We start from the raw sequence: 24427 nt of genomic DNA on the forward strand, positions 1-24427 counted from the left end.
TGGTGATTGCTGGAGCAAGGGCAGGGGGACTGGGGGGGTGGGAGGGGGTTTCGGCAGTGTCGTGTGTGGGGGTGAGTACTGGGGCGGTGGGCTTTGTTTTTCTGATGCCTGGCAGCACTCCCCCCTCAGGTGTCGCAGTTTCCACCCAGCAGCAGGCGAAACTGAGGCAGGGAGGCTGCAGCCCAGCCCAGAGTTCCAGGCCTAGATGAGCCTGGGAGAAGGGGCCCAAGTGTCCTGGCTGGAATGGCAGAGTCCTGCCTCCTTCCCCCTGCTGGGCTAAGAACCTCCCCCCTCTGACCCACCACTGGGAAGGAAGCCAGGTGTCCCCCTGCCAGCACCCCACCCCCTGCCCGGTCCCACTGGCCCACACAGAACTCAGGCAGCCGGGCTCCACGTCCCTCCCTGCTCTTAACTCCCCAGTCACTCCCCTCCCAGAGCTGGAGGGAACCCAAGCGTCAGAGCTCCTAAACCTCCTACTCAGCTGAGTCCTAAATGGAGAGATCGCTCCAGTCATGAAGGACTTGACTGGCAGGGGCTGGGATGCCTGGGTCCTCCACCTTCCCATGACTGCCCTCATCCTCACCCCTTCCGTGCCTCAGTTTCCCCCACATATCTCCCATTCCCCTAGCACCCTGCAGCTCCCAGCACAGGGGCCAGGGCCCTTCTCTCAACAGGGGGCAGCACCGTGCTGGTTCCCTTCCCACAATCCTGCGCTTCTGTGGGGGGAGGGACTCAGACTGCTGCAGGGGCCTGCTGCTATGTGCCCCCCTTCCTTGTACACAGCTTCCGGTTCTGTCCGACTTTAATCCAGGATCTTTTATCAAAACATTTAAAGGGGTGGGGGAAACATCACAGGGCGCCACCTGGACCGTGGGGTCCCCATGTCAGGGGGCTTGTGCGTTGGCAGGCCTGCTGGGGGGCCAGGCCAGAGTCCTATATACAATGGGTGATGGGGGGAGCTGTGCCCCTGATGGAGGTGCGGTCTCCTAGCCCCTCCCCCTGCCAGGAGGGGCGGGGCCTCACCACTTGCCCCGCTTGCTCCAGTCCTTGGGGGTGAAGTGCAAGCACTTGGAGTCGATGCGCAGGATGCGCTTGAGCATGGCACGCTCGTGCCCATCCACGATGTCCTCTGAGAGCGTCAGGATGTACTGGCCCTTTAAGGCAGAAAGTAAGGCTGAAACCCAGCCATCCGGCTCCCCAACTGCACCCCAGACCCAGCGCGCACACCCGCTGATCCACCAGCCCCTGGGGAGGACCCAGGGGTCCAGCCTCCCACCCGCCCCCCCTCCCTGCCCAGTGCAGGGAAGGAACCCAGGCGTCTCAGCGCCTTACCCCACCAGCATGGAGCTAGCATCAAATCCCCTATTGCCCTCCCTGGGCAGGCCCCGCCCCTGGTAAGCCCCACCCCTTGGGGACCTTGTAGTAGTTGATGAGGTTCAGGTACTGCAGAGTGGAGATGACGTCCTCCTTCTTGATGCTGGTGATCTCACTGATCTCGCTGCGGAGGGGGAAGGGGAGCCGTGAGGAGGGGGGTGTTCTCTGGGGGTGCTAGCAGGCTACAGGCATTTTCCCAGCCTGCTCTGGGGCCAGACACCCACATTTCAGGTCACAGGTGCAATGTGGGCCCCAGACAGCGTTAACTCCAGTCCCTACTGATGGCTAGGGTGGAGTAGCGGCTCTGACTCCTACCAATAAACTGACACAGTGGGTGTTAACTCTGACCCCTGATGAGCTGATGTGATGGGCCACTAACTGACCCCTACCAATAAGCTGAGGGTGCTGGGCCGTTGATACTGACCCCTACTGACAAGCGGATGCAATGGGCTGTGAACTCCGACCCCTGCCGAGAAGCTGAAGGTGCTGTGCTGTTGACTCTGACCCCTCCTAATGACCCAGTATGAACCGTGGTAACCAGACGCAACAATCACTCTGATCCCTGCCAAGGGCAGTGTGGTGGGTGTTAACAGTGGTGCCTACTGATGATGGAGTGCATCATACGCATTAACTCGCCCCTACCGATCAAAAGCCGTGTCATTCCTTGCTTGTGGGTGGGGGCATGGCCCGAGTCCACCAATCAGGGAAGCAGCACTCACTTGATGGTGATCTGGGGTCTCTCCCCATTTTCGGACTTCAGGTTCATGAGGATCTCCAAGATGGTCTGGGACCAGTAGCTGCGGTAGGAGAGAAGCCCCAAGTCCGACAGTGGCTTTTCAGGGGTGCCCGTTTTCCCTTCCACCTTGGACAGCTCATAACCTGTTGGAAGAGAAGGGGGGTGGAAATGGGATGAGAGGGGGATGGGCAGAAAGAGTCGGGGGGGAGGGGGGGGCAGGGCAACTTACTGAACTCAATGAGAAGCTTCCCATAGCCACGGCGCTGGTAGGGGGGCAGCGTGAGGATGCAGGCCACGTTGTAGTCCTCCGTGGACTCCTTCTCCTGTGGGGTGGGGCAGCTCCGTCAGAGAGGGCTGGGGGATACACGGCCTCCTGGGAGGCACCTGGCTTTGGGGGGTGTCAGGGCTGGGGATACAAGGATATATGAGGTGGCTGGCTCTGGAGTGGAGCAGGTGAGCAGCTAAGTATAACAGAGGTGAGGCTGCCTCTGGGGTGGGGCATTACGAAGACTGGGGATACAAGGCTACTGTGCAGCTGCCTCTGGGGGGCATGTGTCAGCAGCTGAGTAGAACAGATGCGGCCACTCTGAGGGGTGTGTCGGGGCTGGAGACACGAGGCCCCGGGCTGGGATACGGCCGGCTCTGGGGTGGGATGGCACATGGGGCTGACCTTGGAGAAGTAGCCGACAATGTGGAAGCCCTTGCAGTCGTACTCGGTCATGACGTAGAAGAGGAAGGGGTCGGTGTCGTAGTAGAGGGTCTTGTGGTCCAGGAAGCACTTTGCCAGCAGGCACAGGTTCTGGGAGTAGCTCTGGGAAAGGGACACGCAGGGAGTTGGGGGTTGGAGGGCAAGACCCAGGCTCCCAACACTCCCACTCCCCTTCCAGAGCTGGAAAGAACCCACGCATCCGGGCTACCAGTCCCGATCTGCCCCTTACCTTGTTTTTCCGCCCGTCTATCTCAAAGAAGGAGATGGTTCCCTTGCGGTAGATCTCGTTGCCGGGTGGGTGCCGCAGGTCACACTTGGTCTGTGAAGGACGAAGAGATGAGATACGGCTGGTTCTGGGATGGGATGCCCTTGGCCAGTGCTAAGATGCAGCTGGCTCTGGGGTGCAGTAGTGGGGGCTAAGTATGACAGCTGCAGCTGGTTCTGGGAAGGGGCATGTTAGCCAAGTGTAACATGCAGCTGGCTCTGGGGTGGGGTGTGTCATGGCTGAGTAGGATGGAGATGGGGCTGGGTATCGGGGATGTGTATAATAGATTCAACTGGTTCTTGGGGCTCAGCATCAGAGGCTGTGTGTAACAGGCTGTGGCTGGCTCTGTGGAGTGTCTATGCTCAGTATAACAGGCTGCAGCCAGCTCTGGGGGTGCTGGGTGTAACAAATGGAGCTGGCTCTGGGTGCAGTGTGACTGAGTGTAACAGATGCAGCTGGCTCTAGCAGGTGCTGGGGCCTGAGTATAACGGGCTGTGACTGGTTCTGGGGGCTGAGTATAAGACCTGCTTTGAGGGGGTCTGGGGCTGGGTATAACAGACTGCGGCTGGCTCTGGGGGGTGAAACTGGGCTAGGTATAATGGATGCGGCTTGCTCTGAGCAGCGCACTGGGCTGGGTATAACGGATGCAGTTGGCTCCAGGGGACACCAAGGGCTGAGTATAACAGACTGCAGCCAGCTCTGGAGGGCACTGGACTGGGTGTAACAGATGCAGCTGGCCCTGGGGGGTGCTGGGCTGGGTACAGCAGGCTGCAGTTGCCTTTGGGGTGGGCACAGTTTGGGTATAGCAGCTGCGGCTGGCTCTGGGCTGGGGCACATACGTACCAGGTGCCTCTGAAGGCACTTGAGGCTCTTGCCATACTTGAGGCAGAACTCGCAGAGGTAGAGCACGGGCAGAGCTGTCAGCTCCTGGGGGTAGGGCGAGAAGTACCAGGGCTTGAGGCGGTGCCGGCCCAGCTCGATGCACTCAATGTTCTTCATGCGGGTGATGATGTCGTCGTGGCTCCGGTCCGACACCAGGCTGCCCGTCATGCGCGGGGCTGAGGGGATCCCGTCCGAGCTGTCCTGGGAGTCCTGGGGTTGTGGAGGGGAGAGCGGGGAGTCAGGGCAGACCCCAAACTCCCACTGACTTGGGGTAGGGAGGGCACGATGCTGCTTTTTGAATGGGGAAGCTGAGGCATGGAAGGCTGCAGTGAGGTGGAGCGAGGGGCTGGGACAGCGCGTGAACCCAGGCATCCGGGCTCCCTGCTCCACCCCTCCAGCCCCTGCTCCCCTCCCCCAGCTGGAGAGAACCAGGCATCCAGTGCCCTCTGCTCTAACCCTCCAGACCCAAGTCCTCTCCGAGGTAGAGGGAACTCCGGCATCCAGGCTTCCAGCCCTCCCTGCTCTAAGCCCTGGCCCCACACTTCTCACCTAGAGCAGGGAGAGAACCCAGGTGTCCAGGGCACCTACCTCATCCGTGCCTAGGCAGTTGGACTTCCGCTTCCGGCCGGGCTGGGCAGCCACAGCTCTCCTGGCCGAGCCGTTCTGGAAGAGATTGTGGGGGCGGGGTAAAAGGAGGGCATCAGGGCTGGGGCAGGGGGTGCTGCTCCTGCGTCCATTACACAGCTCTGATCAGGCTCCTGTCACACTCGGGCAGGGCTCCACACTTGAGGCCATGCCCCCCCTTCGGGACCTTTCAGCAGCACCCCAAGATCATCTAGTCGTCCCGAGTCCTCTCCCCCTTCCCTTCCCCCCCCCCCCCCCCGGTCATGGACCAATCCCAGCTGTTCTTACTTGGGGGAACACGGAGGCTTGTGTGGTCTCTGTGGTCACAGGGACAGGGGTCGCTGGGGAGACCACCTCCACCTTCCGCTTCTGAAAGAGAGCCAAGGGGATTGGTCAGTGGGGGGGCTGCAAGGTCACTGTACCCCCACTTTTAGTGCCCCCAGCCACTCCCCCAACTCCCATATCAGACACTGTCATCCGAGTGCAGCGATGCCTTGGTTTCTTGCAGCTGATTCGGAGGTGGGGGGCGTGTGTACTGGGGCTAGGGATACAGGGCCCCTTGCTGGGATGTGGCTGGCTCTGGGGTGGGATGAATCAGCCAGCTCTAGGGGGCGTTGGGGATATGGGGCTGCAGTGCGACTGGCCCTGGGGTGGGATGTGTCGGTAGCTGAGTAGAACAGAAGCAGCCAGCTCTTTGGGGGGCGCTGGGGCTCAGGACACAGGGCCCCTCACTGGGATGCAGCTGGATCTAAGGTGGGGCATGGGAGACTGGGGACATGGGACTGAATGAGGCTGGCTCTGGGGTGGGCTGTGTCACCAGATGAGTAGAACAGAGGCAGCCTGGCTCTGCTGGGGGTGTCAGGCTGGGGATACAGGGCCTCTTGCTATGATGTGGCCAGCTCTGGGGAGGAGCAGGGTGACTGCTTAGAACAAGGAGAGAAGAGCTTAAAGCTGCAGGAGGTGGCTGGGATGCCTGAGTCCACTCAGAGCCCCTGGGGGGAGATAGCAGGGATCCTTCCAGGCACCTCCAGTGTTTCACGGATCCCGTAGTGCAGGGAGAGTCCACCCCCAGCAGCACACCACCTCGGCAACCCCTTCTAATCCAGCTAACCCCAGTGTGTTGCCCCCTGGTGCCACTGCAGGACAGCCCTGAACTGGGAAGGGGTGGAAAGGGGGCAGGGGGATGTGCCCTCACCCAGGGAACTCCCTGGCTCTCTCTACAGCCTGGTGGCCGTGGGCCCCAGCCCAGCCGTGCGGGGGGGTGCCCGGATCATGCCGCGGGGGCGGGGGGAGGTTACCGTGTTGCGGTGGGCCGGCTGGCCGCAGGAGCTGGATGCGAGCGGCTGGCTGGCCTCCTCTGGGACGGCCTCCCGCTCCCGGGGCACGTTAAAGCGGAGGGTTATCTGCACCGGAATGGGCAGCGATTTGCCGCTGGCCGGGGCCGAGGCCGGCTGTAGAGACAGATCCAGGCTCTTCCTCTGGGTGGGGAGGAAGATGGTGGGGGGCGGTTACCAACACTCGGGGCGGGGGGAGGTGACACAGGGGACTCTTATCCCAGCTAAGCCTTGGGGGGTGGGGCTGGTCCTATGATAACGGCGGCTCTAAATGCTGAAACCCTGCAGACAGCAGCGGAGGCGTGGAGGAGACACCCCCCACAGTGGATCTGTCCCCTCCCACACAGCTGGCCAGGTCCCGTGGGATGGTCTTACCACGTCGCGCTCCGGGGAGCTGGGCCGGGAGCCGGGGAGCCCATTCTTGGTAGGGGTCTTGGCCTCCTTCTTGGGGAACTGGATCTTCTTGAGGTCCAGGCGGTCGTGGGTCACCCATTCGTCCAGACGCTTGTTGACTGGAGGGGTTTGGGGGGGGGAAGGAAGCTGGGGTTAGGGGTTGCCTGTGATGGGAAGGGGGTACCTCTGGTGGCAGCCAACACCCCCAGGATCAGTCCTGGATTAAACCCCCACCACCTTATCTCCGCCCCTGCCCATCAGTGCTTCCAGATCAGGGCCCCTGCCCTTCCCCAGCTGGTGCCAGTGCCCCCGAGGGACAAGCCCTGCCCCAGCCCCCCATGCAGTCCCCAGCCTTGGCTGCTCTTGCCCCAGTCTCCATCCCTGCCCCCACCCCTGGACTCACAGTCAATGTAGTGCACGTAGAAAAGCTTCCGCCCACTGATGTCCTTCACGCTGAGGATCTCAGCCAGGGCTGCGGGAGGAATGAAGACTCCTTCAGGACGGGTAGAGACGCGCCACTGCCCTTCGTCCCACAGGTCCAGAGTGGGGAGAGAACCCAGGTGTCCGGGCTCCCCACACCCTCCTGCTCTAACCTCCCAGCCCACGGCGAGAACCCAGGCATCCACCAACCCTGTTCCCTTAGTCTCTGCAAGTCACTGTTACATGGGATCACTACTGGGCTGGATCCAGAGATGCTCCAGTTAGTGGCTGTGACTGGGGTCAGTTTGGGAGCTGGAGAACCCCCACCCCGCTTCCAGGGAGCTGAGAGGCAGCTGAGACCTGGTTGACACCTCAGCACTGGGTAAATCGGCCCAGTCTGAGCCATAGCCAGCGTGGCTTCATCTGGGCCATACACCTTCACACCGGCCCTGGCCTGGGTCAGAAGAGCTGCCACAGACCGGGCCAGGCCCTATGTGTCCATCTTGCCCAGTCCCCTGCATCCTCTGGCAGCATAGACTGGATAGTTTTCAGAGTGTTTCACTGCTACCATGGTCCCAGGTCACTGCCCCAAGGAAGGGACTTGGTGTGGATGGAATCAGCTTGATCAAAAGGGATTGCAGCAAACAACAAACAAAGCCAGGGGATCCCAGAGGAGATGGAGGTCCCTTCTCCTAGCACAGTTTCCTGCAGCTGGCGCTGGACCCCCCCAGAGCTCCCCCATCTTCGGCTGGAGTGCTCAGAGCTTTTCAGTGTCTCCAGTGTCTTTCTTGCTGCTCAGGCCCGACAGCCATGAGCGTCTCCCTGGCAGGGGGAAGCTGGAAGCTGTTCCATGGAGGCTTCATCCAGCCATGGCCACAGGGTTTACATGGAGATGGAGAAGACCAGAGGAGGAATGATCCCACCGTCCAGAGTTTGCAGAGTTTCTGACTCTGAGGATGAAGGTTCCCTGCGTTGGCTAGCCCAGCCAGATGTGGGGTTTCCTTGTACTGGTGGCGGGGGCTGTCGGAGATGGGAGTCTGGCTGATGGGAGACTCATCAACGTGCCTGGAACAGTTGTTCCAACATTCCTTGCTTCGTCTTTGGGGAAGGCTGTGAGGAATGTGAGCCAACAGCTGCTAGGTGGCCAGCAGGGACCCTGCACTGAGGGACCCAACCGTGCCGCTCCAAATGGATCTAAGCAGTAGTTCAACCTGTGCCTTCCTGGTTCTCTAGAGGCAGGACCATTGGCAAAGCTCTTGGGGGCTGGTCCTGCTCTGAGCAGGGGCTGGACTAGATGTGACCTCCTGAGGCCCCTTCCAGCCCTCGTGTTTTACGATTCTAAGGCTTTGCCTGGGGCAAATTCAAGCTGTCATTGGTGGCCATCCCTCGATTCAAGGATGAGCTCTACCATGGTTCATGGATGGGTCTTGACGTGGCTTAAGAGTGCAGTCCTTGAGCCACAGATCTGTCCGCAGATGTTGCAGACCTTTCTGCGGGAGAGCAGGCTGCAGGCTGGCATTCCCCGCCTTTTCCTTCCTCCGCTCTCTCTCCTCTGCTTAGAAGGCAAGAAAATTTCCCTCAAAAGAGGCTGCCCCCGGTGGAGGTTGCGATGCCACTGGAGACCGTCAGCAGCCAGGTCCTCCCAGCTCTTGGTGCTGGCGCCCACTATCTGGAGGTTTGCCTTCAACATGATCTCGTAGCGTTTCCTCTGGCCACCGCGAGATCTCAAGCCATTACTGTTCCAGGAGTAGAGCACTCATTCTGGTAGTTGAGCATCGGGTGTCTGCGCAGTGCCCGGTCCAGCAAAGCTGGTGCTTGAGGATCACTGGCTCCATGCTGGGAACGCTGTGTGAGGATCTGGTCTTGAACTTTTGAAGGGGTGGTTCAGACTGGTGGGTCTCAACCTCATCAGACCCCTGGCTCCCCTCCGCACCCTCCTCCTCAGGCAAGGCTGAGTCTTTGCTTTCGCTCACCTCTTATGGAAAAATATCAGTGCAAATGTTGTGCTGCAAAGAACTCAGCAGGGCAGGAGGGACTGGATGCTCTGGGCTCCTCTTGGAGATCTCTGGGTTTCTCTGGTGAATTGTGTCAGCTGTTGGGCACAGACCAGTACTAATACTGTGCAGCTTCCTTGAAAGGGTCTTGCAGCACCCTGCTGCTGCTCGGGTGAGAATCACGGTGTTGGACAAACCAGGATGGTTCAGCCAGGGCTGGTGTTGCCTGGGGCAGGGGGCTGGGCTGGATGCAATCTTCTGAGCATCTGGCCCAGCCTGATTTCTTCTCTGCTCAAGATGGGACCAGGGAGAAACAGGTGCTTTCTCTGTTCTGGCAATTACATTTTTCCTGGACTGCACTGAGAGTCAGGAGATGGGTCAGAAACAGCTTTGGGGCACACAAATGGTCAGGTCAGAAGCATCCTCCAACCCCTCTTGCTTCTTGTGTGTTCCCTGGACTATTGTGGCAACAGGAAAAATGCTCTGTTTAGCCGTCACTGGGAAACAACCTTCCTCCCAGAGGAACTCGGGCTTATCCCAGTTCTGTAGGCCAAGCCAGCGGTCCTCTGGAGCCGTTGTTCTGTTCTTCCAACAGATCACACTGACTAAAGTTGGACAACAAAGCTGAATGCATCATAAGCTGTGCAGGAGCCAGTAGTGAGCTTTTGCTGCAGCCAAAGCCATTAGCCTCCCGGGTTGTATTAACAAGAAGGTTGCTTGCAACTCCAGTGATTCTTCCACTTTGTACAGCCTTGGGGAGGCATCACCGGAAGTCCTATGTCCAGTTTTGGGCCCCGCACTTCAAGAAGGTGGACAGATTGAAAGGAACCCAGCACAGAGCAACACAGATGAGGAGCAGCCTGGGAAGCGGGACTGATGAGGAAAGGCTGGAAATACTCAGGGGATCAAGGCTGCAGAAGAGAAGACTGAGGGGGGATTTGATCACAGGCTTCAAACCCCCAAATGATGATGAGAAAGAGGATGAAGATGGCTCTCTCTCTGTGGTCACAAGGAAGGGGACTAGCAGCAACTTCCTCAAGCTGCAGCAGTGGAAACTGGGGTAGGGGAGGAGGAAGAACCTTCTGATTCTAAGGGGAGTTGAGCATTGGACCAGGCTGCCCAGAGAGGTGGGGGAGTCTCCATCTCCAGAGATCACCAAGAGAATGTTGGATGCACTTGGCTGGATTAGGATTGTCCCCGACTAAACCAGCCGGAGCCGGGGGCTGGACCAGATAACTGGTGAGGCCCCTTCCAGCCTGACTTCCCTACAGTCGTATACTAAATAATGTGTGTGCAGTTGAGTTTATTATAAATGAAGGTACTTGGAGCCAGGACTCCTGGGTTTCGTCCCAGCTGAGAGTGGCATGGCATTCAGTAGCCTAAAGTAGGGGGCCTGGGAGCTAAAATACCAGGGTTCTAGCCCAGCTCTGGGACAGATGTAGAGTCTGGTGTGATGGAGCAGTTAGGAGCTGGGAGCCTGGCTACCTGCATTCAACTCTAGTTCTAGAAAAAGATGTGGGGTGAATGGGGGATTAGGGGCTAGGACTCCTGGGAGTGGAGTGGGGGTTTCCAGTGGGTTAGAGCTGGAAGCCCAGGATGCCTGGGTTCTAGTCCCAGCTGAAGGAAGGTGAAGACTGTTAGCAGGCAGGGTAGATACGCACCTTTATGGACTGACTAACTAAATACACACGCACGATATATAGAATGTACGTGTGAATCTATATGATGGGTGTGCTTATATATGTATATGTCAATGATTTGTGTATAACTATACATATGATACATTAAATCTGTGTGTGTATACCATATAAATATATACTTACACATGCATAGTAGATACAATATAGGTGTGTGTATATATATATATTTATATATAATATAAATACACGTGTACACATACACTATATAAATGATACATACACGTGCGTGTGTATATAATATATAATAATGATGATATATAATATATAATAATGATGATGAAGATGGTGATAATATGATGTGTGGGTGTATAATCACAAACTTTTTTGAATCCAAGTTCACTTCATCAGACGTTTAAGGGCTACTTGGCACAGCAGTACCCCTGGACCTGATAAGAGCACCGAGGACTCCTGGGTGCTCGTTCCAGCTCGGGGAGGGGACGAGTGGCCTGAAACCCAGTGCTGAGATGTGGTCGGCAGGCCAGCGTTCCTCAACCCGTGGGTCACGACGCAAGAGCGGGTTGCAAGAACAGATGACGGGTTGTACGTGAACAAACTTTAAAAATGGAAAAACGTGGGAAACCGGGGTTTTTCCCTCGCAGGCTGGCACATTTCCAGCCTGCCAGGGGCCGCTTGGGCCCCCCCCCACCCCACACTTCTCCCACCTCATACAAGGGGCAGGGGGGGCCAGTGGGTCGGGACCGGCCACTGATGTTTCCAAATGGGTCCTGGTACAAAAAAGGCTGAGAACCACCAGTCGCGGAGGCAGAGCTCCGTGGCTCCAGCCCCAGCTCTTCCTACTCAGCGACCGCAGGCGTGTTTCTTCCCCCCCGGCCCCTCTCCATCTGGAAGAGGCTGTTGGCAGGGACCCGCCCGCGGGTGTGGGAGCTGCACTGTTATCCTGCGCGCTCTGCTGCAGCTGGGCCCAGGATGAGGTGCTGGGAGACGAAACATGGCCCCCGGCTCCGCGGCCCCCGTGCCCTGCCAGGCTCCGGCCGCTCGCACGCAGGTCAGGCCAGTGCCAGGCTCGGGACAGCGGAGCCAACGTGGCGGCACGGGGACGAGGGACCCCTGGTCCCTGCCAGCGCTGGACCCCTCGGCCCCCGGCCCCGCGGGAGTGGGGGGGGGCCGTGGGAGCCCCAGGTTGCATGGGAGGGTGCTGTTGCTATGGTCACTGCCCCAACAACCCCCTGGACCCCCCATGTGTCCCCCTTGGCTCCGCCCCTCCTCTCTAGGCCCCGCCTCTCCCGGGACAGGTGCCCGTAGCTCCGCCCCCTCCTCTCTAAGCCCCGCCCCTCGCCCCAGGACGTCCCCCGACGTGCCCCTAGCCCCACCCCGTCCCCCCAGGCCCCACCCCGTCACTCACGCCACTCATCCTCGTTCTCCTGGTTGCGGCGCAACACTGGCAGGCGGCAGCCCTCGGACACCTCCCCCTGCAGGCGGGACAGGCCGTTAGCGGGGTCCTGCCCCCCCCCCCGGGATCCCGCCCCGCGCCCCCCGGCCCCCACTCACCACCTCCGCCATCTTGGGCCTCTCGCTGTGGGGGGAGGGGGAGAGCGGCGGGAGCCACCCGCCTCCACTTCCGGGAGCGGCCGGGCACCACTTCCGGGTTCCCCGTAGGCTACTTCCGGGACGCGGCAGGGTCACTTCCGGTCGCGCCGCGGAGGCCACATTTTCTCTGCTGGCGGGGAACGGAGGGGGATGGAACGCGATGACGCCAAGCTCATTTGCATAAAGAGGCGTGGAGGGAGGCAGGATGGAATGCTGCGGCTCTGTGGTCATTTGCATAAAAGGGGGCGTGGAGGGAGGGGGATGGAACGCGGCGACACCGCCCTCGTTTGCATGGAAGGGGGCGTGGAAGGAAGCGGGGGTCGGTCCCCGCGACGTCACTCAGCTAGATTTGCATGCCCGGGGGCGCGGCCTCGGAGGGGCGGGGCTTTCCCAGCAGCGCCCGGTCACATGGGGTGGGGCATTTCCGCGTGCGGCGACGACGCAGTCGGACCCGGGCCCCGATCCCACGGCGGGAGCGACCCCCTCCCCCACCCGGCCCGGCCCCGCCCCCCCCGGGGGGCCAGGACCCACCTCTCCTTGAGCCCCGCCCTCACCGAAGCCCCGCCCCTTCCAGCCCCCAGTTGGGGTTCGGACCCCCATACACTCAGCCCCGCCCCCTCGGCTTAAGCGCCGCCCCCAGCCTGGGGACCTCTCCCCTTAGTCCCTGCCCCCTCTAGGGCGGCGGGGCCCCGTGACACCCTGCCAGGACCCGCCCGCGGCCCCGATGGACGGTGAGTGCCCCCGGGGGTCGGGGTGGGGCTGCGCCGGGTGGGTGCAGGGCTGGGGGGCGACGGGATTCCCAGGAGCTCTCGGGGTGACCCCCCCCATCCAGCAGATCCCGCCCTGGGGCCAGGCTTGCTGGGTTGCGGCTGAGTCTGGGGTGATGCGGATGCGGCGGGGCCCTTGGGAGCCAGGAAGGGGCCGGGGTGGGGGGAGAGGAATTGTCTGCCAGGAAGGGCCGGAGCCGGCCGGGGCTCCCTCCAGCTCTGGGGGGGCCGGGGCTGAGAGCAGGGCAGGGAGCCTAGAGCCGGAGGCCTGGAGTCCCCCGCGCGCGCGGGAAGCGGAGCGGGCTCGGTTCTGCCCGACCGTCTCTTCCGGCCTGGAGACGTGCGTTGTGCCACCAGCCGCTCTTGTGCTGGTGGCTGGAGAGGGGCGTGTGCGTGTGTCACGGGGAGGGGACGCGGGAGAGCCCAGGCGTCGGGGCCCCCAAGCCCCGCTCCCCGCCCAGGCGTCCCGGCCCAGCTGGGACCCTGGGGTCGATTTGGCCCCGGGCAGTCGGAGCCTTGCTCCCAGGCTGAGGTCATGCGCTGCTCCCAGGCTGTGTGTGTACGGAAGTGTGCATGCCTACGACATAGGGCTGTACGTGTGTATGCATTCAGGGCAGGTACACTCCTGGGTGTGCACATTATAGGGACACGTGTGTATGTGTCCATATGAGATATGGACGTATGTACGCTGTGGGGCAGGTGTACATACGATATAGAGACGTGTATACAGGATAGGGACGTGTGTGCGCGCGCACAATAGGAACGTGTGCGGGTGCGTACAATATAAAGACACACGTGCATACGATATAGGGACGTGTATACATGTGTGTATGCATAGTATAGGATCCCGCGTGTGTATGGTTACATGCGATACAGGGGGACACGTGGGTATGTACGATAAAATGATATGTATGCATGTCTGTGATATAAGGACCAGTGTTCCTATATTGTGCGCACACACACCCCCCCCATACGGGTCCCTATATCATATCTACCCATACATGTTCCTATATCATGCGTACACACACACACATGTTTGCGCACAGGTAGATGTAAAACAGGCATGTGTGGGTATGTGCAGTATAGGGGCACGCATGTGTATGTACGATATTGTAGATAATGTGCATGATGCAGGGACATGTGTGCAGGACGTTGCGTGTCAGCGTGTGCACGCATGCTCATGTGATACGATGAACCCAGAGTCCTGGGTCCAGTTTTGGGCCCCGCACTTCAAGAAGGAGGGGAGTGGATTGGAGAGAGGCCAGCGCAGAGCAACGCAGGACGGGCGGAGGGGGAGAGATCTGCGGGGATTGAGTCTGGGGAAGAGCAGACAAAGGCGGGGATAGCACGGGATGGGCTCTGGCAGCTGCTGCAGGGGAAACAGAGGCAGGAGACAAGGAGGACCCTTCTGGCTCTGAGGGGATCTGGCATTGGAGCAGGCTGGCCAGAGAGGCGGGGGGGGATCCATCCCTGGAGATCTCCAGGAGCTGGCTGGAGACCCGGGGCCCGGCTGGTTAGAGACGTTGTTCGCCGCGTGAGCCTGAAGTTGGGTAGGCGGCAGGGAGTCGGCCCCTGATAAACTCACTGGGACAGGGAGAAGTAGAGACTGAGACCTAGACCTAAATCTGGGTATCAGGTATAGACAGGTATAAAGCTAGATAAATATAGGTGTAGATAGAGAGATGCAGGTACAGACCAGTGTAAAGATACCTAAATATGGATGGATATAAAGAGAGAGAAATAAAAGTAGGTGTAGATAGCTAGATATAGGTATAGAGAAATATAATGATAGCTAAAAAGAGATAAATATAGCTAGATACAGGTATACCTGGATATAAAGATAGATAAGTAGCGATAGAGATATATCTATCTATACCTGTACTGATCTAGATAAATAGGAACGGGTATAGATATGTAGATATAGACATAGAAAGATAGCTATATAGAAATAGCTGTATAGAGAAAGATCCAGGTGTAGACAGATATAAAGCTAGCTATATCAAGATAGCTACAGGTAGGTAGGTACAGGTATAGACGGATATACAGATAGATATAGGTATGGATATGAAGAAAAACAGAGATAGGTATAGGCAGATGTGGACAGATACAAGTGTAGACAAAAAAATAGAGGTCAGTATATTTTGATACAGGTATTGACATATATAGAGGTAGCTATAGAGAGGTAGGTATAGGTACAGGTATTTGCAGATGTAAAGATAGATGGATGTGCATGTAGGTAGATGAAGGTGAGCACAGGTGTAAAGACAAATAGAGATAGAAAACTGCGGGTGAGTATGAAGGTGGATAACGAGAGCTGCAGGTAGATGGAGGAACAGACGGGGAGAAGAGTAAATAGAGAGAGATGTAAAAATAGATGTAGATGGATATAAAGATGGAGAAGTATCTCTTTTGGGGGGGGGGTGTCTGTACACACTGTGGTGAGTCTCTAAAGGTGCATCTCTGCCCTGACTTGAGGCTGAGTTGAGACTAACATGGCAACTGCCTGTCTACTCACGTATGTCATAGCGGGGTGCGTGTGGGGTGCCTGGGTTCTGTGCGTGTGTAATACAGGGACACTGATTTCTGCGCATGTACACACAATACGGGGATATGTGTCTGCCTATACACAGGGTGCAGGGTGGGTGTGGGTGTGTCCCAGACACCAGGTTTCTCAGAGAGAAGGAGGATGACCTGGATACTTGGGGGGGGGGGGTGTGTGTGTGTGTGTGTGTGTGTGTGTGTGTGTGTGTGTGAGTGTGAGAGACATCTTGGCAGGGGCTGTGTCTCAGACACTAGAGGGTGGGGGGCAGGCAGTGTCCTAGATGGCTGCATATTTTGTGTGTGTGTGTGTGTGTGTGTAATACAGAGAAACACATGCATGGGCAGCCATTGTGTGTGTATCTGTACATTATATAGGGACAGGTGTGCAAGGGCACCCATTGCATGTACCAGCATCTATGCTCTATATAGGGAGGTGTGGCCCTGCATGAGATCCACACACACGTGTGTGCTCAGGGACACCCCTAATGTGCAGGCATACGTGCTATCTGGGGCTGTGTGTGTGCGTGTCCATGATGGGACACACATCACGTGTGCGGGGCTGCGTGTGTGTGTTTGTGCCACAGCAACCCGCGTTTGCAGGGACACCCACCATGTGTGTATAGGGCCACAGATCCTGTGCAGGGACATGTGTGTGTGAGAGGCCCTGTGCCTGTTTGTGTGCAGGTGAGGTGGGGGGCACCTGCTGCGTGTTGTGTGACACGGGGACGCGTGTGTCTGCCTGTACGAGCCTGGGGGGTTGTTCAGCTCCTGGCTCAGTGTGGGCCCTCTGTGTCCGTCCGTCCCCACCCCCCGGGCTGAGCTGCTCGATTCAAGCCAAAAACAATGACGTCAGGGGGAAAGAATCCCAGCCTCGGGCCCCCCCGTCCTGGCCGGATCCTGCGGGGGCGGAGGCTTAATGAGCTGTCCCTGCCCCCCTCCAGCCCTGTCGCTGCCCCTCACTCCCGACCTGCAGCCCCCAGCCCACCCCCAGCCTGGTCGGTGCCCCTCACTCCCAACCTGCAGCCCCCAGCCCACCCCCAGCCTGGTCGCTGCTCCTCACTCCTGACCTGCAGCCCCCAGCCCACCCCCAGCCTGGTCGGTGCCCCTCACTCCCGACCTGCAGCCCCCAGCCCACCCCCAGCCTGGTCGGTGCCCCTCACTCCCGACCTGCAGCCCCCAGCCCACCCCCAGCCTGGTCGGTGCCCCTCACTCCCGACCTGCAGCCCCCAGCTCTGCCGGTGCCCCTCACTCCCGACCCCACAGCCCCCTGCTCCCCTCCAGCCCTGCCAGTGGCCCCCCCATTCCTCACCCCGCAGCCCCTGCCTCCCCCTCGGTCCTCTTGGTGCCCCACACTCCTGACCCGCGGCCCCCAGCCCTGCGGTGCAGGTGCTGTCCCATGTGAGTTACGGGAAGGAGCCGCAGGGAAGGGAGAGGGATTTTCCCTGCCTGGAAGGGGATTTTGGACTCCCTGGCGAGGCCCCAGCTCCACCCCTCAGGCTGGCTGCCCCCTCCCCCCCACCTCCTGGCAGAGGTGCCTACAGCCTGGCAAGGGAACCAGGTGTCTGAGGCAGCTGCCTTCCCCTGCCCCTCACGAAAGAGCCCGGTGGGGTGAGTGGCTCACCCCAGAGCCAGTCACATTCAGCGCCAGGCAAGGGGCACTAGGGGCTGGGGAGAGAGGGCCCCTGGCTGAGATGCAGCCGCCTCTGGGGTGGGGCATGTGAGTGGCTGAGTAGAACATAGATGCGGCTCTTCTGGGGGGCGGCCTAGGAGATACAGGGTTGACATGCGGCTGGTTCTGGGGTGGGGTGTGTCAGCAGCCGAGTGGCCCACTCTGGGGGTGGTGGTGCTGGGGAGACGGGGCCGCACCCCAGAGCCAGCCATGTCTCACCCGTGTGGGGCTGCACACGGAGGGGAGTGGGTTCCCTACATGGACACAGGTGGGGCGGGGACCCCCCCAGCAACCCCCAGGTCACTAACCTCCTCTTGCCTTTGTCTCCTTCCAGATCTGCTGCCTCTTCTCCTCCAGCCGGACTGGCACATGGGTAAGTCCATTGACAGAGAGCAGTCCGAGGGCAAAGAGCAGGAGAGAACCCAGACGTCTGGGCTCCCAGCCATCCCCGCTCCCCCCACATGGGCCGTGGAGCCACGTGAGGGGAATGGACTTGGACCTCCCCCACCTGGAGCCATCTCCATCTGTTCTACTCAGCCACCAACGCCCCCCACCCCAGAGCTGGCTGCATCTATTCTACTCAGCTAGGGGGGGTGGCCCCTCCAGAGCCAGCCGCGGCAGAGACCTGGATCCCCAGCCCCGATGCCCCCCCAGACCTGGCTGCCACTGCTCCAGGGCTGTGGCTCTCCCAGGGTTTCCCCAGGTGACTTGCAGCCCAGAGTCTGGCTCAGAGGCTGCTGGGATTAGCCTGGTCCAGGGGCACTCGGGCTAGGCAGTCTCTTCCCTCTGGGCACCCTAGGTCTTATGCTGGGGGTGCCAGGGGCTGCTCCTATCACCCTTGGGCCAGCCCCTGAAGCCAGGAATTCCCAAGGCAGGAGCCATCGTCCTGGTTAGTCTGTGCTGCAGCTGGCTCTGGGGCAGGCTCTGTTGGCAGCTGAGTAGAACAGATGCAGCCAGCTCTGGGGTGGGTCACAAGCTGGGGGTACGAAGCCGGGCACTGGGGTGCGGCCAGCTCTGGGGCGGAGGGTGTCAGCGGCTGAGTAGAAAAGGACATGGCTGCTTCTGGGGTGGGCCCAGGAGACATGAGGCTAAAATGCGGCTGTCTCTGGGGTGGGACGTGCCAGCAGCCAAGATGAACAGAGGCTGCAGTATTGGGGCTGCGGGGTGGCCAGGGCTGGGATGGGGTCCCCAGCCTGGGGGTGAGGCCAGGCCCCCCCGTGACAGCCCGGGTGTGTCCCACAGAGCCGGTGCCGAGCTCGACGCCCTTCGTAGAAATCATCGAGCAGCCCAAGCAGCGCGGGATGCGCTTCCGCTACAAGTGTGAGGGGCGTTCGGCCGGCAGCATCCCTGGGGAGCGCAGCACCGACGCCACCAAGACCCACCCCACCATCAAGGTAGGCCCTGGCCCCGCCCCCACCCCGCACCATGGCCCCGCCCCCAGGAACACAAGTGCAGCATCGAGGCCCACCTCCCTATGGGGCAGGGCCTGGCTCCACCCCCAAACCTGAGCCCCACCCCCTGCAGCATCACCGAGGCCCACCCCCCATCAAGGTAGGCCCTGCCCCAGGCCTTAGCCGTACCCCCACGCCACAGACACTAGGGAGCCCTCATCGTCCCAGACGAGCTCGTCCAGCTTGGGCCGTTGACTCTGGAACCTACTGATGGCCGGACCCGAGTGAAACCCCCTCCGTCCACATCCCTTATCCCAGCCTGAGATGATGGGAGTGGGACTGAGTGCCCAGACCCCTGGGTTCTCTCCTGCCAATGGCTGCCCCTCCCCTGCAGATCAATAACTACACGGGCCCGGGGAAGATCCGCATCTCACTGGTGACCAAGGACGCCCCATACCGGCCGCACCCCCACGAGCTGGTGGGCAAGGACTGCAAGGACGGCTACTATGAGGCTGAGCTGGCCCCTGAGCGCAACATCCACAGGTCTGCCCGGACGCCCGGGTTCTCTGCCCAGCTCTGGGAGGGGAGTGGGGGCTGGGGGGGCAGCCCGGACGCCTGGTTCTCTGGGAAGAAAGTCCAGTAATGGTGCTTGAGCAAGTGGGAGTTGGCAGCTCCGTCTCCTGGGTTCTTTTCTGGCTGCTGATTTTTTGGTGAGGCTTTGGGGAAACTGAGGCAGGTGAGGGTCTTGGGTCTCCTGGGAAAATTCGGAGGTGAAACCCCAGCATCTGGCCCTGCCCTAGGGCCCCCTGGCGGGGGGGAGGGTGACGGCGACACAGTAACCCCCTCCCTGCCCTGCAGCTTCCAGAACCTGGGCATCCAGTGCGTGAAGAAACGGGAACTGGAAGAGGCTGTGGCCCAGCGCATCCGCACCAACAACAACCCCTTCAATGGTGAGTGGGGGAGCACTGGGCATGCATGGGGGTGCTTCGGAGCCTGTGTCCTGACCCTGGAACTTGTGGGAGCAAAGGTTTGAGCCTGGGCACTGCCCCTTTAATTTGAACGGGTTAGAACAGAGGTTCTACCTACCCCTTTAACTGGAAGGAAGCTTTGAGCTTTACTTGGGGGTGGAGATAGAGCCCAGGCCCCACCCCTTTTACTGCAGAGTGGGGGGGCTCCCCGGGGGTGGGATCTGTCCCTGGTGGCCTGTTGATGTGCATGGGGGGCTGTCTCATCCATGTGTCCTTGCCCCTCTACAGCGCTAATGAGCAGGAATCCTGGTTTTCTCTGTTTAAAAATGGCAGATTCTCTGATTAACACCCCCCACCCCCAAATCTGTGATTAAAATGGAAGTCCCCTGCGTGTGCAGGTGTCAGTGGGACGCAGGGTTTTATTGTAGGGGGTGGGGCCGGCCCCCCACCGTAGCGCACGCTGCCGGAGGAGGCATGGGGGCAGCTGCGCGTTCAGGCTCCCCGGCCTGCTGCCCTCCCCCCTGGGCACGGCAGGGCAGAGCGGGGCTGGGAAGCTCAGCGCTGCTGCGGCAAGGTGCCCTCTGCTCTGCCCCCTGCTGCTGCTGGGGGGCAGGGGGTGCCTTGCCATGGCGGTGCGGGGCTCCCAGCAGCAGCAGACCGAGCTCGCCCGCCCCACTCTGCCCTGCCCTGGCTGCCAGGTGCTGGGGGGCACAGCAGGGCAGGGAGCCCCCACCCTGCGCACAAAAGTGGGATAACCAGGATCCCTGCTGATGAGTCTGCCCATGGTGGGGGGGGCCTAACTGAGAGGCGGGGCCTATCCACAGAGGGCAGGGCCTCACCCATGTGTCCTTGCCCCCACAGTGTCACTGGAGGAGAAGGGCGAGTACGACCTGAACGCCGTGCGCCTCTGCTTCCAGGTGTGGGTGCAGGATCCAGCCGGCACTGGGCACCTCATGCTCTTGCCCCTCGTTGTCTCCCAGCCTATCTACGACAACCGTGAGCCTGGGGGGCGGGGCTAGGAGGCCTGGGGGTGGGGCTGGAGCTGGTGGGGGAGGAACTAGAGTTAGTTGGGACAGAGATGGATGGGGTGGTCTGAGACCCAGGGGGTGGGGCTTGGGGCAGGAGTGGGCATGGCTAGAAGGTTAGGGTGGGGCTAAATAGGATGGGGGTGGGCTGGTGTAGGTGTTGGGGCAGGGGAGGAGGGTAGGCTTTCCTGGGCTGGGGCTATTGGGCCAGAGGGTGGGGCTACTGGACCAGGGGGTGGGGCTAGAGCTGGGGGGTCCTGACCTGTGCCCCGCCCCCAGGGGCCCCCAACACGGCGGAGTTGAAGATCTGCCGGGTGAATCGTAACTCGGGGAGCTGCCGGGGGGGCGAGGAGATCTTCCTGCTCTGCGACAAGGTGCAGAAGGGTGAGTCACCCCGGACGCCTGGACTCCCCCCGGTGTGGGGAGGGGAGTGGGCTGAGCAGGCACAGTGCGCCGGGTCCCCTGGGTTCTCTGGAGGGGGACGGAGGCCTGGGGCTGAGAGGGGAGTGGGGATGAAGCAGGGGCTCTGTGAGCCTGGGGGTTCCCGCCCTCACTCCTTCCCCCTCCAGAGGACATCGAGGTGCGGTTCTTCCGGGATACGTGGGAGGCGCGTGGCTCCTTCTCGCAGGCCGACGTGCACCGCCAGGTCGCCATCGTGTTCAAGACACCGCCCTACGCCGACCAGGCGCTGCGCGAGCCTGTCACGGTGCACATGCAGCTGCGGCGCCCGTCCGACCGCGAGGTCAGCGAGCCCATGGAGTTCCGCTACCTGCCCGAGGAAGGTACCGTGGGGCAAGGGGGCGTTACGTGGAGAGCCCAGAGCTGGCTGCACCGGGGGGCCTATGCTCCGGGCCCGATCCTGGCCTGGGGTGTCTGCTCTGGGGTGGCCCCCTAAACGCCCTCCCCGCCCCAGGTGACTTCCACTGCATCGAGGAGAAGCGGAAGCGAACCCGCGACACCTTCAAGAGTTTTGTGCAGAAGACCCCCTTTGCAGGTGGGTGGGGTTGGGGAAAGGGGAGGGGCTTCTCCCTGGAGCAGGCTGTAGAAAGGGGAGGAGTCCGGGTGGGGGGCTTCTGCCTGGGGGTGGGGCTGGGGGGGGAGGGGAGTGGCACTTGGTTGGGGGCAGGGCTTGGGAAAGGGGAGGTGCTCATGGCTGGGGGTGGGGCTTGGGAAATGGGAGGAACTCCTGGCTAGAGGCAGGGCTTGGGGAAAGGGAAGGGGCTCCTTGCCAGGGGCTGGGTCTAGGGGAAGGGGTGGAGTCCCTAGGGGCTGGGTTTAGGGAAAGGGGAGGGACTCCTGGATGAGGGGGTGGGGCTGAGGAAAGGGGTGGAGTCCCTGAGGGTGGGGCACTTGGCTGGGGTGGGGCTTAGGTGGGGGGGTAGCTGAATGCCAGGGCTGGGGGTCTGAAGGGGAGGAGCTTAGGGAGAGGGGTCATTGGAGGAGTGGCCTACAGGGTTGTGGGGGTGGGGCTGAGGGTGTCTGGACTGGCAACTATGGGGGGAGGGGCTGGGGGTAATTAGTGACCTGCTTCTCTCTGCGCCCAGCCGCGGTGAGCCAGGAGCCACGGCACCCGCGGCGCATCGCCGTCCCCGCGCGCCCGGCCATGGGGGCCCCCAAGCCCAGCTCTGCACAGCCTGGCCCGAGTGGTAAGGGGGGTTGTGGGGGGCACACTTGGGGGCCCTTGATCCTGCCCAATCCTTGGCAAAGTAGGGGGAGGGGGCAGAAGGGTCTTGATCTGGGGGCAGTGGCTGGGGTGTGGAGGGGGGCAGGAGGGCCCAATCCTTGGTGGGGGGGGTCCCTGAAGCTCAGGGCTGCGGCAGGGGGCCCGGATCCTGAGGGGGGTGGGAAAGGGGGGCCTGATCCTGCCATGGCTGGTTCAGAGGTTGGCCCTGAGCTGTGAAACTGGCTGGGGAGGTCAGGGGGACACAAGGGTGGAGGCCTGATCCTGGGCTGGGGGCGCTGCTCTGACCCCGCCTCCAGGCTTTGACTCTGCCTCTTCCCCCTCCCTCCCTCCCTCCAGTTCTTCCAGGCATGGGCGGAGCCCCAGCCCCGCTGCCCCAGCCCCAACTGAAGCCCCCCAGTGCCTTCCCCTTCGCCGCCGCTGTACCCCGGGGCCCGCCGCCGCTGCAGGCCCTGCCCCCCGCCTCTATGGCAGCCATGGGCCCGCCCCCTGTCAACACCTTCAGCACAGTGAACCTGGAGGAGTTCTCCAGCCTGGGGCTGTCGCCGCGGCCCCCCGGCGAGGCGGAGACCCACCTGGCCGACGCGCTGCTGCAGCTGCAGTTCGAGGGCAATGCGGACGGGCCGGGGGGCCTGGACCTGGACGCGCTGGTGGACGACGTGACCTACACCAGCCTGGAGGCCATCAACACGGCCGAGTTTCGGCAGCTGCTGCAGGGGCAGCCGGGGGGGGGCACCACAGAGCCCGGCCCCCCCATGCTGCTCTCCTACCCCGAGTCCATCACGCGCCTGGTGAACAGCCAGCGGGGGGCGCCGGACGGCGAGGACCCAAGCACCAGCAGCTTTGTCAACGGGGCGCTGGGCGACGAGATGCTGCCCTCCATGGGCGACCTGGACCTGTCAGCGCTGCTCAGCCAGCTCGGGTCGTCCTAGGCTCCAGGCTGGGCCGGGGGGCAGAGGGACTCTGTTGCCCCCCCCACCCGCACGTGGGGGCAACAGAGAGGGGTTGGGAGCTGCACTGCCCCTTCCCTGGACTCTGAAGTTGCCCCCACTTCCCATCACGTGCGGAGCTGGGGGCTGAACTGCCCCACCCCAGAGGGAGCTGAAGGATGGGGGCTTGAGGCCTCCATTGCCCCTGCTGGGGGGCTGGACTCTGGAATTGCCCCCCTCCACTCCAGATGGGGGTGAGAGCTCAGTTGCCTTGAGTGGGGGGGCTGGATTCTGGAATTGCCCCCCCTTGGACTCTGGAATTGCCCCCCACCCCAGATGGGGTAAGAACAGGGTGATGAGAGCACAATTGCCCCTGCTGGGGGCTGGAACTCTTGGACTCTCACACCCCCCCCCCCCCCAATTCCCACCTCTGGGTAATGAACTACCCCACCCTCCCAGGGGCTGGGGAGGCTGGAAAGGGGTAAGTGGACTGCACTATTGTGTGCAGGGGGAGGAGAACCATAGTGGACTGGACTACTGGTTACAGGTGGGGGGGTCAGAGTGGACTGAACTAGTTGCTGGGGGAGAGATCAGACTGAACCATTGTTTTCTTGGGGGGAGAGTGGATTGGCCCATTGCTCTCCCTGGGGAGGAGAGTGGGCTGGCCTATTCTCTGGATGGGGGGGAGCAGTGGTCTGCCCACTTGCTCCCCTGCATGGCAGGAGGCTCTGCTAGTTTTGGAACATGGACTGGCTCATCGGTGCGGGGAGGGAGTGGGCAGGCCCATTGGTCATTAGCTTGAAGAGGGGGTGAGTGGGTGGACTCATTCTTCTTGGAGGGGGGAGGAACCATGTGGCTCCGCCCTTAATGAGGCAGTGGACTCTCCCACTTCCTGGGGGGGAGCAGATGATACTGCAATTGGCTGCCCTTCCCTAGAAGGCAGGGCATAGAGCAGCCAATCGGAGGCTTGCTTTGGTTATGGGGGGAGGGAACCTGCCTTAGAAGACAAGCATTAACCCCTTCCTGCCATTGTACCCCACACTGTACATGGCAGGGCAACTGGTCTCCTTTGCCCTGGGGGGGGGCAGTTTTTGGGGCCATAATACTCCCCCTCCCCTTTGCATTTTAATGCTTTGTGCCTTGTTGGGGGGGGCTAGCTTTAGGCCCCCCCATTTTGACTTCCATTACTTGTATATGGCTGAGTTGGGGGGAGGGGGGAGTTAACCCCAGGGGTGCCGAGCTGCCTGGCCTGTATTCTCACCTGACCCACCGTACCAGGGGTGGGGGGGACAGATTTAAAGCTTATTTTTATGCCGCTAATAAACCCGAGTCAAATGCGGATCCTGGGCTGGCGTCTCCCTGCTGCGCCCAGACTGGGGATGACCCCGGGGGGAGGGGGCTGTCTCTGCTTAGTGGGACCAGTCTGGGGCAGGGGATTTCAAGGGCCTGTGGCCGAGATGGGACGGGGGTGAGGGGG

At 61.1% G+C, this 24427-nt stretch overlaps 2 protein-coding genes across 4 annotated transcripts; one reads left to right on the forward strand and one right to left on the reverse strand.

The window, feature by feature from the left end:
• Window positions 1-784: 784 nt before the first annotated feature.
• On the reverse strand, window positions 785-17348 carry KAT5 (lysine acetyltransferase 5). Of its 3 annotated transcripts, none has more exons than XM_059718467.1 (15): window positions 17265-17348; window positions 11941-12109; window positions 11795-11861; window positions 6721-6789; window positions 6300-6436; window positions 5889-6041; window positions 4879-4959; window positions 4555-4629; window positions 3928-4176; window positions 3049-3138; window positions 2781-2921; window positions 2340-2433; window positions 2094-2253; window positions 1417-1498; window positions 785-1154 (listed from the first exon to the last, which is right to left on the reverse strand). In XM_059718467.1, exons 2-15 carry the CDS (start codon window positions 11950-11952, stop codon window positions 1020-1022), a joined length of 1545 nt encoding a protein of 514 aa, XP_059574450.1. In that variant the 5' UTR covers window positions 11953-12109; window positions 17265-17348; the 3' UTR covers window positions 785-1019. The 3 variants fall into 3 exon arrangements, with proteins under 3 accessions (XP_059574450.1, XP_059574449.1, XP_059574451.1); XM_059718466.1 differs by having other exon boundaries at window positions 5889-6068; XM_059718468.1 differs by lacking the exon at window positions 5889-6041 and having other exon boundaries at window positions 17265-17346.
• On the forward strand, window positions 12276-24289 carry RELA (RELA proto-oncogene, NF-kB subunit). Its single transcript, XM_019495185.2, has 11 exons — window positions 12276-12710; window positions 17291-17329; window positions 18199-18350; window positions 18742-18890; window positions 19206-19297; window positions 20177-20311; window positions 20620-20724; window positions 20910-21122; window positions 21254-21334; window positions 21885-21986; window positions 22361-24289. The coding sequence occupies exons 1-11, from the start codon at window positions 12704-12706 to the stop codon at window positions 22951-22953; spliced, it is 1668 nt and encodes a 555-aa protein (XP_019350730.1). The 5' UTR covers window positions 12276-12703; the 3' UTR covers window positions 22954-24289.
• Window positions 24290-24427: the final 138 nt, after the last annotated feature.

Source organism: Alligator mississippiensis, chromosome 15 (assembly GCF_030867095.1).
Source record: "Alligator mississippiensis isolate rAllMis1 chromosome 15, rAllMis1, whole genome shotgun sequence".
NCBI classification, from domain to species: Eukaryota; Metazoa; Chordata; order Crocodylia; family Alligatoridae; genus Alligator; species Alligator mississippiensis.